At 45.5% G+C, this 15,430-nt stretch overlaps 1 protein-coding gene across 1 annotated transcript in view; it reads right to left on the bottom strand.

The window, feature by feature from the left end:
* Window positions 1-9,407, bottom strand: part of NIBAN1 (niban apoptosis regulator 1) — a 72,025-nt gene extending 62,618 nt beyond the window's left edge. The window contains exon 1 of the mRNA XM_068416835.1: window positions 9,312-9,407. Coding sequence (XP_068272936.1) covers window positions 9,312-9,366 — 55 coding nt within the window. The 5' untranslated portion in view covers window positions 9,367-9,407. The remainder of the gene's footprint in view (window positions 1-9,311) is intronic.
* Between the last annotated feature and the right edge of the window lie 6,023 nt (window positions 9,408-15,430).

Genomic DNA, 15,430 nt, shown 5'->3' with positions numbered 1-15,430 from the left:
CGATGATCCCAGAGGGCTCTTCCAACCTGATTGATTCTGTGAAGAGCACTAGCTAAAAGGACAGGGATGAGTGAGGTGGATGCTGAGTGGCGGGATGGTGGTGGCACCTTTTGTAAATTTGAAGCAATGACGCCCGTATATCGCTGCAAAGAGTAAGGACAAGCTCCTTGGCAGGCAGCAAGTTTCCAGATGTGGCCCACGAGGGCAGTTTTTTTGGCTGGGATGCCAAGCACACAGAACTAAAACCCAGCAGTAAATCCAGGAAGGCATTACTCCAGCTTATGAGCCACCCCAGGCAGCGAGCAGGGGGTCTTCAGAAACGGTATGCATGGACAGAGCTGGCTTTCAAGCTCCGCAAAACCTGCAGCTACCTTGACCTGGGGATCATAAGCCTTCGTGGGAAATCCCAGATGTTATTATAATATAGAGAAGCTGTAGACATTTTTTCCTAAGGTTGTCTGGGAAAGTATTTAGTGATCACGGGTGCGTAAAGGCCCAGCTGGTCCCTAGCACATACTGTAGCTGTTAACTCTGCCTGGCTGGGACACATCAGCACGGTGCAGCTGGAACCCTTGCAGAAGCACTGGAGATGGGCACAGGCTGCTTCTCCTGGTCCTGGCACTCCCTGGTCCCACGCCTCCGTTTCTCTGGACCTTTGCTTTAGCTTTGTGTGTTTTGCCTGCTTAAACAGTAAACAACGGGGAACAAGGACTGCCTTACGCTGTTTGCACCACGAACGCTCTTCGTGAGGGCCAACACGTCCCCCACACAACAACGAACGTGCAATTCAGGCGTAGATGACCTTTTCTCCAAGCTGCCTGTTGCAATGCATGAGATCCTCGGTCAAAACATGTATTGCCCTTAGAAGCACAACACAGAATGAACCAGAAAAAAAACAGCAGCTTTTTTTGGGGAGCTACGAACTGATTGTCTTACACCATTACCAATGATCTCCTTCAAGTCCACTAACATTTGAAAAGGCACCACTGCTGCTGCTGTTCACAGAATCACAGAATCAACCAGGTTGGAAGAGCCCTCTCGGATCATCGAGTCCAACCATTGCCCTGACACCACCATGGCAACTAGACCATGGCACTAAGTGCCATGTCCAGGCTTTTCTTAAACACCTCCAGAGATGGTGACTCCACCACCTCCCTGGGCAGCCCCTTCCAATGGCTAATGACCCTTGCTGAGAAGAAATGCTTCCTAATGTCCAAGCTGAACCTCCCCTGGTGAAGCTTGCATAAATCACTTTGCATAAATCTCCAAAGCAGAATTTATTCTGAAGGACAGATGATGGCTCGCTCCTGGGCAGATACGTAAGGCGGGTAGGAAGCCAGAAACCTCTGCTGCTGTTTTCCACCCTGGAGTTACTGTGTTGCTGCACTCCGTCGCTGCAGCTATCCCAGCATCTGCACACTCCTTAGGAACCTCACCACTCAGGGCAAGGCAGAAGAACAGGCTTACAATCAAGATCATCACAAACGACGTCAAAAAGTTATTTTTAACAACTATTTTTGGTCTAGAAAATTTATTTAGAAAATCAATTAACTACTCTATTCCTTATTTGACTTATTTCCTAGAAGAATTTCAACCATACGAAAATAATCTGCATATTTTTGAAAACTATGTTGCTTTTAACTTTTTCATCATCTAACCAGAAGAACCCAAGAGTCAGCCTTGCTTTTGTTTTCTACTTCCTGACATTGCTAGCTAAGACAACTACCTAGTTTTTTTTTTTAAAAAAAAAAAGATGTAATAACTAAATAATAACTTTGGTAGCACTACACTGGCCTAGCATGTAGGCTTAAAGCTTCAGTGCTGTCTAAAGTGGAAGAGAAACTGTGCGTGTCTAATGTATTAATTAATATATTATCACAGAAGTATGAAGATTAAAGGGTTAAGATTTCAAAAATTAACACATAAAAGTACCTGGAGAAACTAATCCACCAAAACCTTAGGTTATGCGTATCAGGTTAAGCATGAGCATAGACTCAGCACTAAACTTTTTTTTATATGTAAGACTAACCAAAAAAACACAGGATCAAGCTTTTAGAAAACCCAACCAGGCAAACCTTTTCTTTGCACAAACTTGAGCCATTTCCACAAGCTTTAATCTTGCTTTTATGTGCGAGTTGGCCTCGTTTCATCGCTGTCCTTCAAGTGCAAAAGCAACTCCAATGCTTGTGTGCATGTTGAAGAACTTGAAGCAGCTTTTAGTTCTTCTTTAAGTGCGAAGAGAACAGCATGGTTATTATATGCGAAGGAAAAAGCTGCAGAAAGAAATGTTGCTGCGCTTTAAAAGCAGCCATGACCACATCGCTTATGAATATCATCCTTCCCGATCTAGACACTGGCTTTTCAGCTGCTACTGCCCAAAGGCATCAACAACAAAGCTGCTTTAATCACCTCAGAGCTTGCTTTTTCTCCTTTTAATATCAATAAACTGTCTATCAGATGCAAAGACTGTCTTATAACTTGTGGCCAACCTGCACTAATTAAAGAACCTCCAATCTTCAAGACTTTGGAAAATATCAAGTACGGAAGAGCAAGAGACTCCACACTTACAGTGTGCCTCTCAATTGCAGGTTTTTTTGGCAAATGTGAACATATTTCTCACTTTTTCTATTGAGAAGAAGCTCTTTCTGTTGATACCCATGCTTAATTCAACATTGTACGTAGTTTCTTCTGCACAGACAGAAGAAAAGCATGAGAAATGCCACACGCCTTCCCCTACCACCCAGCAGTTGGTTTCCCTTCACTCATACCACCCCAAAAAGATGTACTTTCCCAGAATGAAACCACCCTTCAGTTTTCAAACCCAGGCTCTGTAGCAAGCATTACGTAGCACATCATCTTTAAGGTTCATTCTCATGCAAGCAACACAGTTTGCTTTGGTGTAAGGGAGCATGAGATGATCCTGCTGAACGGCCAAGGAGCACAACCTGGCTGCCCAGCTGCTTTGGCAGAGAAAGAAGCCGTGCCACCAAACAGATAACTGAGATTTCACAGACTGGTTTGGGTTGGAAGGGACCTTAAAGCCCATCTAGTTTCAACCCCCCTGCCACAGGCAGGGACACCTTCCATCAGACCAGGTTGCTCCAAGCCCCATCCAACCTGCCCTTGAACACTGCCAGGGAGGGGGCAGCCACAGCTTCTCTGGGCAACCTGGGCCAGTGTCTCACCACCCTCACAGCAAAGAATTTCTTCCTCATATCTCATCTCAATCTCCCCTCTTTCAGTTTAAAACCGTTCCCCCTCATCCTATCACTCCATGCCCTTGTAAAAAGCCCCTCTCCAGCTTTCCTGTAGTCCCTTCAGGTACTGGAAGGTGCTAGAAGGTCTCCCTGGAGCCTTCTCTTCTCCAGGCTGAACAGCCCCATCTCTCTCAGCCTGTCTCCATAGCAGAGGGGCTCCAGCCCTCTGAGCATCTTCGTGGCCTCCTCTGGACTCACTCCAACAGCTTCATGTCCTTCTGTTGGGGGCCCCAGAGCTGGACACAGCTCTGGGGTTTTCTTCTGGGTTTATGAAAACCTCAAGCTATTTACAGAAGGTAAATGGGATGTGATCATGGACAATCCTTTTATTGACAAACTGAGGAACAAAATCTTACCTCCTGCTTTGACTAGGGAAATTCTTGACCATACTCGTTGCAAGACAACGTGACTGTAAACTTCCAAAATCGCTCGTGATACTTTTGAAAGAAGTTAATAAATGGGAATATATGAGCAATGAAAACTGAACTGAGAAGGTATGTCCTGCCTTAACTCCCAAAGCTGAAATCTGGAAGTTACCAAGTACAGTAAATTCTTTTCAAGTTGGGTGGCAAATACCTTTCCCATCACTCATGTCCCTGGACATCTTTTGCTTGCATTCAGTCTAAAGCTAAGATAAAGTGCCCAGCTCCCTGAATTAAATAATAAGAACCACAGAGAAGCTGATTCTCCTTTCCAACACAGACAGGCACTATTTATTAAAACGATGGGATGAAAATCTGCCACTGGCTCCAAAAGCAACACCCTCTCTGAGGACTAAAACTTCCCAGAAAGCACGTAAAGCCAAAAGGATTTTTCTTCATATTCTCATCTCTTAAGGTCTTCAAGAACTTGGACAGTTAGCAAGGTGAATATAATGAAGAACAGAAACTCATATCCATATTGAAATTGGAAATCCCGACCCACTTCACTTCATTTTCTCGTTCCATGGGCATTTATGCCTATTTGGATTGCACCAGATACTACCTGCCAAGTGCTAACGCGCGATCACAAGTTCTGGATTCAATACACCGCGCTCCTGCTCTACAGGATGCCACAGCCACGCTCACCTGCGGAAAATGCAAGAGAAGGATTTCCAAAACACCACAAGACACAGTTTGTAACAGGCTGAGAGAAAAGGCAGGAAGCGCAGCCAGATTTTTTACAAAACTCTGTTATACCCGCAGCCGTACACCAAATTAAAACCAGAAGGACTACGCGGCAGTTTAAAGCAGAAAATCCAAAATCCAGTCTGAGTGCCCGTCCAAAAAAGGCCAACTTTTCCACACAGAATTCCCAGTTATTCCCCCATCCTTCAGCATCCCTGCTTGTGGCTGCATGCACGCTGGCTGGCTGCTGGCGAGAGCTTCGCTCCAGAGCTGTATCAGGCGCTTGGGTTATCTCCCTCCGATTCAGCGGGACTTATCCCCGTCCAACCGACGGCATTTGTCCACGTGGTTTCCTGTAAAGCTTGCGACTGATTTCCTTATCTTGTCTTTCAAGTAAAGGGTAAACGAGGCTCCTCTTCAGTCTCTAAAACTTGACAGAATAGGAGGAGTCTGTCTGCTTTTTCTAAGTATGCTGCATCTTGTAGGAACACATCTAAAGAAGAATGGCTGGAAGGTCTGCTCAGAAAAAAAGTCCTGAACTGCAAGGAAACCCACAGGGCGCATCCCTGGGTGCCACAGGGTCACAGCACCATCGCTGTGTCCCTTGCCTGGGCAAGGAAAGAGATGGACAAGAAGGGAAAGAAGGAAGAAAAACTGCATTTAAACAAATAAATCAAAAGCAAAGGACTACAAAGCCTTGTCCTCTGGACAGCTTTACGTTTCTAGAAATGGGTAGATTGGATACAGTCAAGCACGCTGAGCACCTTTAATAAAAAAAAGACCTTCAGAGAAGGTCAGTTTTTTGTATGCTGAACTCTTTTGAAGATGCATCTGTTGAAAGTACCAGCGTTGGGTGCTTGAAATCTCTCCATCCCTCCCAATTTAAAAAAATTTGGTCCCAACAGATCACATGTGACAGAGCAGAGCTTGGTCCCCTACTGCTGCTGCTGAGATTGCAGAAATGGAAGATCATTAAGACTCTCAGGGCCATTTCTCCCTTCTCCTTGCTGTGAGATCTGCTTCCTCGATTGTTTCTCCTCTAATATTAGAAACCCAAAGCAAAAACTTTCTATCAGCAATCTTGCAACCTCTGTCACAGTCTCTCAGGGCATACTACTGAACTGTTGTAACAGGCACTTTCATCTTTTTCCCAGTTTCACGATCGCACCCTGAGTCCATAACTCCCCACTACCACACTGTACCACTCCCCGTTGGGTGTAACACTCACTAAGTATCATTAGACAAATCACGCAACGAACACCTCCCATCACAAGTTTAGCCCATGCCTCGTCAAACCGAAAGCATGAATTTTTTTAATAAACTCTTTTCACATGACCAACTCCCAGACTCCTAATTATTACTGTCATTTTTTAAACTCTTTTTCACTTGCATCCTGAATAATTCCCATGGAGTCCCACCAAAATCCTACAAAGAAGGATTATCTCCTCCACAAGTCTCTCCTTCCTTTTAAGGGCTCAGTCCAAAACCTAGAGGAATTACTGTAAAAATTTCTTTTCATTTCAGGGAGCTTTAAGTACTTGTACTGCTTATAACTTGTACATATTTAAAATAGCTTAAGGACCTTAAATATATGGAAAAAAATATTTTTTTGTAGGTATGGTTAGAAAAACGGCCTTGTGCTACACAGAACAGAAGACACCTTTGAAACTTCCAAGGTTTCAAGACTATCAATCAATCAATGAGGTTGGAAGAGCCCTCTGGGATCATCGAGTCCAACCATTGCCCTGACACCACCATGGCAACTAGACCATGGCACTAAGTGCCATGTCCAGGCTTTTCTTAAACACCTCCGGAGATGGTGACTCCACCACCTCCCTGGGCAGCCCCTTCCAATGGCTAATGACCCTTGCTGAGAAGAAATGCTTCCTAATGTCCAACGCCAAAACCAGGACGCACAAATTGCAACTGTTATTGTGTTTACCAAAACGCTGGCTGGGAGGGAGCACTAGATGATCTAGAGCAAACTCTCACTTGAAGTAATACTCCGGATTTCCTGTCTTGAGTCTACTGATATTTGGGCCAACACGACTGAGCATCCCAAAACACACAAAGTCTGGAGAATGTCGCTGGCCACAGGCTCTGAACAAGACGTGCGAGGCCGCATCCTCGAGCTTGTTGTCTCACGACCTCCCTCGCCCATGCCGTCCCCTTCGAGCACTATGGATTCACAGTTCCACTGACAAAACGCAGCTATCTCCCTACCCTTTTTACTAAGGACCCCTCGCGTCATCTTTGGAGGAAAAAAAAAACCCAAAGTCCCAGTAGAACCTGCCGAACCTTTACAAAGCCAGCTAAAAACTGTGCTGCTTTTTCAATCTCCAGAATCAGCGATTCAGCCCGCTTCCTCTTGAACCGAGGAGAGCTCAACACAGATCTCGCTCTGCAAACACATCAGACCAAGACGTCTAAGACAGATAAGCAAGGTCTGAATGTTGCAAACTCCGGCCTCAACATGAGCAGAAGGTTTGGCAAGCTGGCTGGACCACACTCTATTTCAATTTAAGATGCTCTTCCCGATTCCTTTTCCTTCTTGGAAGTACTAATTTACGGGCAGCGTCTGTACAAAGTGCCTCATTAATTATTTTTCAAAGCAAGAGTTTAAGGTGGAGGATCCTTGCTTACACCTAGAATGGCAGACTTGAGCCGGGGGATAAGCACAATGTTTTAATTCGTTTTTTCAGAGTCACAGAATGTTCGGGATTGGAAGGGACCTCGAAAGATCATCCAGTCCAATCCCCTGCCGGAGCAGGATTACCTGGATCATGTCACACAGGAACGCGTCCAGGCGGGTTTTGAATGTCTCCAGAGAAGGAGACTCCACACCCTCTCTGGGCAGCCTGTGCCAGTGTTCAGTCACCCTCACTGTAAAGAAGTTTTTCCTCATATTTATGTGGAACCTCCTGTGTTCCAGCTTGCACCCATTGCCCCTTGTCCTGGCAAGGGATGTCACTGAGAAGAGCCTGGCTCCATCCTCATGACACTTGCCCTTTACATATTTATAAACATTAATGAGGTCACCCCTCAGTCTCCTCCAAGCTAAAGAGACCCAGCTCCCTCAGCCTCTCCTCATAAGGGAGATGTTCCACCCCCTTAATCACCTTCGTGGCTCTGTGCTGGACTCACAACGATTTCGCTTCATCACTTGCCTCTGCAAAATGTGATAGAGATGGGGCTGAAGAGCTGCCCAGCTCTCAGCACGGCGCAGGCACCCTCCCTTTGAGGGACAGGGAAGTCCCAGATATGTACGTCCAGCGCAGCTCCACACGTTTCTCAACAGATCCGGATTTCCCAACCCTTCGATGGGAGTTCCCCGTTCTAATTCTAGATGATGTCCAGGGCAAAGACCTGCATGATTTCCTCTTGCACAGCTGTGAAGAAGCTAACAAGCTCCCTGAATCTCCTACTTTTGGTGGTTTTTTGGTTTGTTTGTTTGCAGTAATTAGACATCAGCCTTTTCAGGTGCTCACAAGTGCCCTCACTCAACCCAGAGACCAGAGAACTTGAAATGCTGACCCGCGGCAGTGCCATTTTGGCTGCAGCGTGGGAATGAGCTTAAAGAAACAAAGAAATCTATGGGGGTTACACCCTCGTCGCTCTGATGGGACCTGAAACCACCAGGAGAAAATGACAATACTGAGGGGACATTGTAGAAAAATCTCCGCACGCGAGGCCTGCAGCTTTGCCGATCGATTTTTAGGTGAAAGCCATTTAATATTTGATGTCTTTCCCACTATGGGAATCCCTTGAAAGACGCACTGTGATTTCAAGAGTCCTCACAGAGGAGCGGTTCAACATTTACACTCCCTCTACACCACAAAAAAAAAAAAAAATAAATCCCAAAGCAACCGAATAAAAGGCACCACCCAGGAGTCACCCTACGGTCTGAATCATCAAGGCTGAGTTTGATCTCCCAGTCCACAGCAGCGAGGACTCTCTCCGGCTTCAGATGCAGAACAGGGCTTCCTTTTCACATGCAGACTTTCATTTCGCTTGTAAATCTCCAGCCTTAAAATTTGCTTTGTAAATACTTTACCTGCTACCTTACCAAGAAGGAGCGTAGGGAGACAGGCAAAAGCAAAACGCATTTCATCTTTTAACTACTTAAATAACAAAAATATCCCCCAAAATACAGAATTATGCTGTTTCTTTTGTAGTTTAATAGCAAGATGCATAACTTTAAAGCAATCTTTGTTTCGTTTTCTCTCTCCTAACATTTTAATGGGATAAAAAATTGTTCTTACATGACTTTGAACACTTTACCTAATGCCCACCTAGCAGTTTTTCTGCCACCTTCAACGGGCTCTGCAGAACACCAGGCCATATGTCTCGATCCGATCTACCTTGGCAAAACCTTGATGCCTTAATAGTTCCAGCTGCCGGGGAATGGGGACCGCACTGTCACACGCACAGTTTCAGGTCGCATCTCTCCACACTCTCCAAAGTTTTTACGGTCTGCTCAACACGTTATAACTCACTCCCCGGGAATTTTTCAAGCATTACCGTTTAATAAAACCCTCTGCTTGAAACTCCATCGAACCCCCTCCGAACCAGCCCAGCTGTGTGCCCAAACCTCGCTGATCCCAACGGCTCCTGAGTCCTGCCCGGTGCTGGGGCTCCTGCCTGGCCCCTGCACCTCACCCGGCTCTGGCCCCGCTGGGGACCCCCGGGATCACCTCCCCAGCCCCCAGGATCGCCTCCTCACCCCCGGCATTGCCTCCCCACCCCCGGCATCGCCTCCTCACCCCCGGGACTGTCTCCTCGCCCCCGGGATCGCCTCCCCACCCCCGGGATCGCCTCCCCTCGCCCCCTGGGTGCTCTTCTCCCACCTTTCCCCCCCCCCCACAAAGCCCGCCTGCGGCCGCAGCGCTCTCGGCAGAAGCCCGGGGAGGCAGCCGGCCGCCTCGCACCCCCCCTCGCAGAGCCCTACCTCGGATGTAGGTGCACTTGCCCTCGTCCAGCAGGCTGGAGGCAGAGCCGCCCATGCTGCCGGGGAGCGCTGCCGCCGCCGCCGCCGCCGCCCAGCCCGGCCCGGCCCGGCCCGGCCCGGCCCCCGCCCCGCGCCCGCTTCCTCCCGCAGGCGCCGCCTCCCGCCCGCCACCGCCCAGAGGGGCCTCGGCCGGGCCTTGCTCCTGCCCCCCCTCCGCTCCTCCCCTCCCCTCCTCTCTCTCCCTCTCCCGCCCGGGGTTGTCCCCGGCCAGTCTCAGCCATGTGGGAGCAGCAGAAGTTGCGGAGGAGATGGAGAACACCCATCTGCGTCCATCTGTGCCTCTAGGCACGCGTGTCCCCATCTGTGGCCTTTGGCCCATCAAAGTGCACGGCACCGCTGCCTCTCACCCGCATATCACTTGTTACCCCCTTCTCAAAATCCACATCCCCTTGGAGACACACTTAGACCCTTCAAAGTTTCCACAGAGGCTACTTTCAAGACCACTGATTGCCCATGTAGTAGGTATGATGGGATTGGAGTCCATCAGAAATATTTTCCAACATTTTTCAAGGAAGACCCACCTGAAACATCCTTCAAATAGGACGCCTTCTCCTATGAGGTATGTTGAAACACCCGTGGGATTCATATCCTGCAGGGCCGTACCTTCCCACAGAATCACACAATCAATCAGGTTGGAAGAGACCTCAGGGATCATCGAGTCCAACCATTGCCCTGACACCACCATGGCAACTAGACCATGGCACTAAGTGCCATGTCCAGTCTTTTCTTAAACACCTCCAGAGATGGTGACTCCACCACCTCCCTGGGCAGCCCCTTCCAAGGGCTAATGACCCTTGCTGAGAAGAAATGCTTCCTAATGTCCAACCTGAACCTCCCCTGGCGAAGCTCCCGCTCCAGTCAGCCTCTTACCGGCAATCCTGGTGGCCTATGTAGGATGCTATTGATATATGATTCCAGGATGAACGATAAACGTACACAAGCAGGCGCTAAAATGCACATCACTTCAGTAAATACTGTCCAGTGATAGAACCAACTTCCTAAAATATGGAAGAGCACCAGTTTGCAGATCCTCAGCACAGCAGTGTAACACAGTATGGAACAGCTATCCAAATTTCCTTGCCTCTGAATAATAATTTCAGTGAGGTTTTATATCCCAGGTGACTTCCTAAGCTATTTTCTTCTGTTTTTATAATACTAATTCAGTTGATCAGGAACGGGCAGCACGCCATACATTATTGTGCCTCATATGTTTAGTACCCTCGTGAGTTGCAATGAATATGGATTGTGCCAACATGCTGGAGATTCACAGTGGCTGTGATCTGTATTCTGTAGTTTAGAAGTTCTGTATTTTAGACTTAAATACTTTTCATTGAGCTTGTACACATCTGTCACTGGCTGTGAAATTGCTTTAACATGGTTAAGTTTTGCTTACACAGGTTGTGCGTTAAGGACGTGTAATACTTTGCCACTCAGTTGATCACAGGACGGTTAAAATTTTTCAGGTTGAATCTTAAAACTTTTTAAACCAACACTAAACGTGATCAGATATGAAATATTGGAGATGATGTGTAACATCGAGTTCAGTATTCTGCTAAACAGCCTCTTCCTTCAAGAAAGGTGATTAAAGGCAACTTCAACTCCTGCTCTCTGGGCACACACTAGCTGCACTGAAGTGTAACGGAGCAATTGTTTAACTACCCTGAGGAGAGCGGGTTCAGCCAGAGCATCACTAAAACAGTGTTTCACAAGTCTATAGATGTCTCAGCTAAGAATATAACACTAAATCAACAGCACTTCTAGAGGCCAAATGTGACTCAGACTCTACTATCAACAGATTTGGTTGTTAAGCTCTGCCTGAGAGCTGTGCACTTGCTCGCAGAGAGGTGGGTGCTGTGGTTTGAGCTGTGTGAGTAGACGACGATGAGGAAATACTGTTTACTGTCAATGCATTTTAAAGGTGTTAGAGAAGAATTTGGCCTGCGCTCAGTGTAGCATATCTTTTATCAAATGTATTTGAGAAGTCTTTCATAATGTACTGTCACATGGAATATGCAAGTCAGCTCCAGGAGTCTGGAGAGATAAACTACGGAAAGTTCATGAGCCCTAAACTGGATTGCTATGCTGTCTCGTCATTTAGCAGATGAAAATATGCTAAATCCCAGAAGCTTTATAGCCAAGAACAGATGTCAGTGTGTGTACCGAATGGGAAACCTCCCCGTCTAATTACAGCTAGGGTAAAAACAAAATGAGAACTGAAGAGGTTTTTTAATTATAACATTTTATACTTCAGTAATACCTGATCCCCAAGATCCCCAAGCATTTCACAAATGCTAGCTAATTAAAGACCATAATTTTCCTTTTAAGATAGGGAAATGCTGTGCTTTAATGGCAAAGTTTGTATCTTAAGCATCTTAAAAATATACCGTGAGAAGTGTAAGCAAAGTCAGGGATGGATATAAATGATCCTATTTCCATACAGCTTAATAACAAGCCCATCCTTCTCTAAGATAAGAAATTGGCCATGTTAGACTTGAGTCTGATGTAACATATCCGCACTGCAGCTATCAGTGATAAAGTCATACTATCAAAACAAAAACACCCCTGGAGGCAAAACAAGCATTTCCCCACTTTTTCTCCTATGAAATCCTGATCTTTGAGGGTTTTTTTTTCCTTTACTCACCCAAAGAATTCCTTCTCTGAACACCTATTTTGTATTATATCCTAAAGAGCAACAGGATGGAGATCTTCCATCCCATAGAGAAAGGGAACTCATGAGTGAACAGGACCAGGAAGGTCCTCCCCAACAAAGGAATGAAGATCTGTCTCTGCTGCCTCTGTGACTTTAGTTGTGGCAGCTTGACGTGAGGAGAGAGGTCGTTCCTTAGGTCACCAGAACCCAAGCTTCGCTCATGGTCTGGACCCACGAGGCAGCCAGTGAAAGTACAGGGAGCTCTCGTACCCAGAAAGGGCAGCGCACAGTCACTACACTGCCTTAATTTGTACCAGCCTCCAACTCTATTTTGGGAGAGGGGGAGAAGGACGTTGTCTCCACAATCACTTCTTTATTATCTCCCTGCGGAGGGAACTGTAATGTAACCCTGATGTGCCACAGACACAGACATGACAACGAGATCCATTCTCAACGCAAATGGGCAGACCAAAGTAATAAATTTCCAGCGGTTGTTAGTCAAACACACGGTCCTTAACGCGACCACAGGGCTGACAAACTGCAGATGTGTCATCAGAGGGACTGATAAAATCTTTGCCACGTTCTTGGCTACTTCTCCTGTGTACCACCACTTGTCTAATTGTAAATAAGTCATGGGAAGGAACCAGCTGCATAACAGCACTTGACTGCGCCCTTTGCTTTAGGGGGAACCACAGGGATCATCCTGTGTGTCCTCTCCCACAACCTTCTTGGTTGCCTCAGAAACACAGTTTGTCATCAACCAGAAGCATTTAAGTGAAATGCGTTATGAAATCCATTGGGAGAGAAAAGTAATTATCCAAAACTATCTTATAAGATTTCTCCAAGGGAAAGTAGCCATTTTAAGACCGCCGACTTCTGTAAGGAGGAGAACAAGGTGCTGTTGACAAAGACAGCTGCAAATATAATAAAACAGTCGCAGATAAATAATAATTATCTACTGCTAGAGGAAACTGTTAATCATTATTGTCTGAAAGCCAAAACCATGTCGCAGAAAGTAGCACCAAGAAGACGTGTCAGAAGATAAAAGCAGCCCTTTTCTCAGGGCTTGCTGTTGGTTGAAATATATTCTGAATCCCTTCCATCTACGTAACAGATAAAAATGTTGTGAGTTTTTTTCAAAAGGTTAGAAGGAGGTCTTAAAATCTAGCTGCAAAGATACTCTAAGAGAATCACAACTGTTCTGGCCGAAGAGCCAAAAATAATATTTTGATAAAATAGCCTTAAAAAAAGTTAGAGTTGGTTGTGCTTTAGCTACTACCCTAATTCTGAGAGCACTGAAAACGCAAAACCAGAAGAGTGGATTTTAATAGATTCTTAATCACAGAATCATGGAACAGCCCAGGTTGGAAGAGACCTCAGAAGATCACCTGGTTCAACCTTTCATGGGAAAGGGAGCCTAGATGAGATGATCTACCACCCTGTGCAATCACATCTTGAGAACCTCCAGCGATACTCAACCACATCCCTGAGGAGGTTCTTCCAGTGAATGATTGTTCTTACTATAAAAAATTTCTTTCTTATATCAAGATGAAATGAAAAAGCATGATGTGGAGACAGTATATGAAGTGCTACTATGTTCTAGGGAAGAGATAAAAATAGTGTTTATGGTCATTATTCAAAGAAAGAAATCAGATAAAACTGCTTATTTTTGTAACTTCAGAAAATACAGGTAACAGTCTGAACTACTCATGAAGGAGGAAAAGCAAGGCAAAGGTATATGTCAATAGCAGAGGTATCTTGGTGGTAAAATGATATAATTTGTATCTCTGTCTTTCAGTAGTGCTGTGAAAGGACGGGGTGTAAAACGCGGTACAGGACAAAATGTAATCAGGCCACTGAGTGCACAACCTACTGCAGGAGTAGGCTTTGCTGCCTGCCTTCCTCACTCCTTATTTTCTTCCCAGTTATGTTTTCTTGCTATTCAACATGTAGACAACATTCATTTCAGTACTCATAGGATACCAAAGTATAAATAACGTTCATCATTTTACTCTGCTTGGTTGCAAATCGTTCATAAAGGTCAATTTTGTTGACAGAATTCAATCTGATCTGAAATCTGAGAGATTTTTGAAACTTTTCAGCAATGAAAAGAACCTGAGGTTCTTGAGCAGGAGGACTGAAGCAGCTGGGCCTTAAGGACACTGGGTAAGCAAAACATAAAAGCGCTGCTTCATAGAATTGCTGCTCCAGAATTAGGAGAACAGCGCACTGCTAACGGTGTACACTCGTGAGAAGGTATGTTCTTTCCTTTTCTTTCCTGCCCATAAGGGCCCTTCGGTGTGTCTTAGGTTCCCCGTTCCCATGGAGTACAAACAAAAACTTGTGAACATATTCTGAACAAGTTATACTCTTTATAACAAAATACACAAGCTCCTAGTGCTTAGGGCATATTGCCAACTCGGATGTCAAGGCTGCTTTTTAAAAACAGATTCTAAAACTGATTTATTACAAATAAACAAGTTCTCTCAAGTACAGCTCTAGACAGTGGCTGGGGAGAAGGAAAAACACTGCACACCATGAGTACTTAAGTAGAAAAAACCTCTGAAACCGGTAACCTCATAAGAACAAGAGACTTTGCCTTACCTTAACTTTGAAATTATTTATCCTCAAGCCCTGGTCTTCTCTCCTTCCCTCCCTGGTTTTACTGCAGGAGTGCTGTCAGCCCTGTCACCAGCCATGTCAGGAACCAAACGAGAACATTGTTGGAAGCTTAAATGTCAGCCTTGTGACTCTTCAAAGCTGGAGTCTGCTTTTGAAAGGTCGGAGGGGCAATGCTGGATCTAGAAGAACAGGAAAGTAAAGAGGTGCAGCAAACCCAATACAAAGGGGAATTAGTAAGGACGAAACTCTGTTAGGACATGACATGGGAGGAAGAGCGTTTGGGAAAGGAATGGAGACTCAGAATAGGGCTGTGAAATTCAGAATCTTTTAAGATGTGATTCTTGATTTTATTTCCTATAAATCAAGGAATCCTAGAGCTGAGAATCGCCTCCAGCTGTTGCATACTCCATTTGCCTGTCCCAGTGGCCAAGAAATTACAGGGTTTTGTATGTATGTAAATGAAAATAAATTATACGTGTTGAACTTCTCTTGTTTACTAAATACACAAATCTTATTTGGTAAATTCAAACACCATTTCTTTATCTGCTTAGTCACTAGGTTATGAAATCTGTTAAACGACACAGCTAGAGGTGATCGTTCCTGCTCAGCTGCCATTAGAGGCTGCGTTTTAATTGTTAGGACACTCTTGTCAAAGCAGCTAACACACAGGCCTTTGCAAATTAATTGCTGAAGCAAGCTTCCTCATTGTCAAACAAGATGCATTGATTTGTTCCCTCACCTTGAATCAGAGGTGATGCATAGAAACCAGTAAATAAAACCACAGCTG

This window comes from Nyctibius grandis, chromosome 21 (assembly GCF_013368605.1).
Source record: "Nyctibius grandis isolate bNycGra1 chromosome 21, bNycGra1.pri, whole genome shotgun sequence".
Classification (NCBI taxonomy): Eukaryota; Metazoa; Chordata; class Aves; order Nyctibiiformes; family Nyctibiidae; genus Nyctibius; species Nyctibius grandis.
Note: the sequence above shows the minus strand (reverse complement) of the source record. Positions and strands in the feature narration are given on the sequence as shown.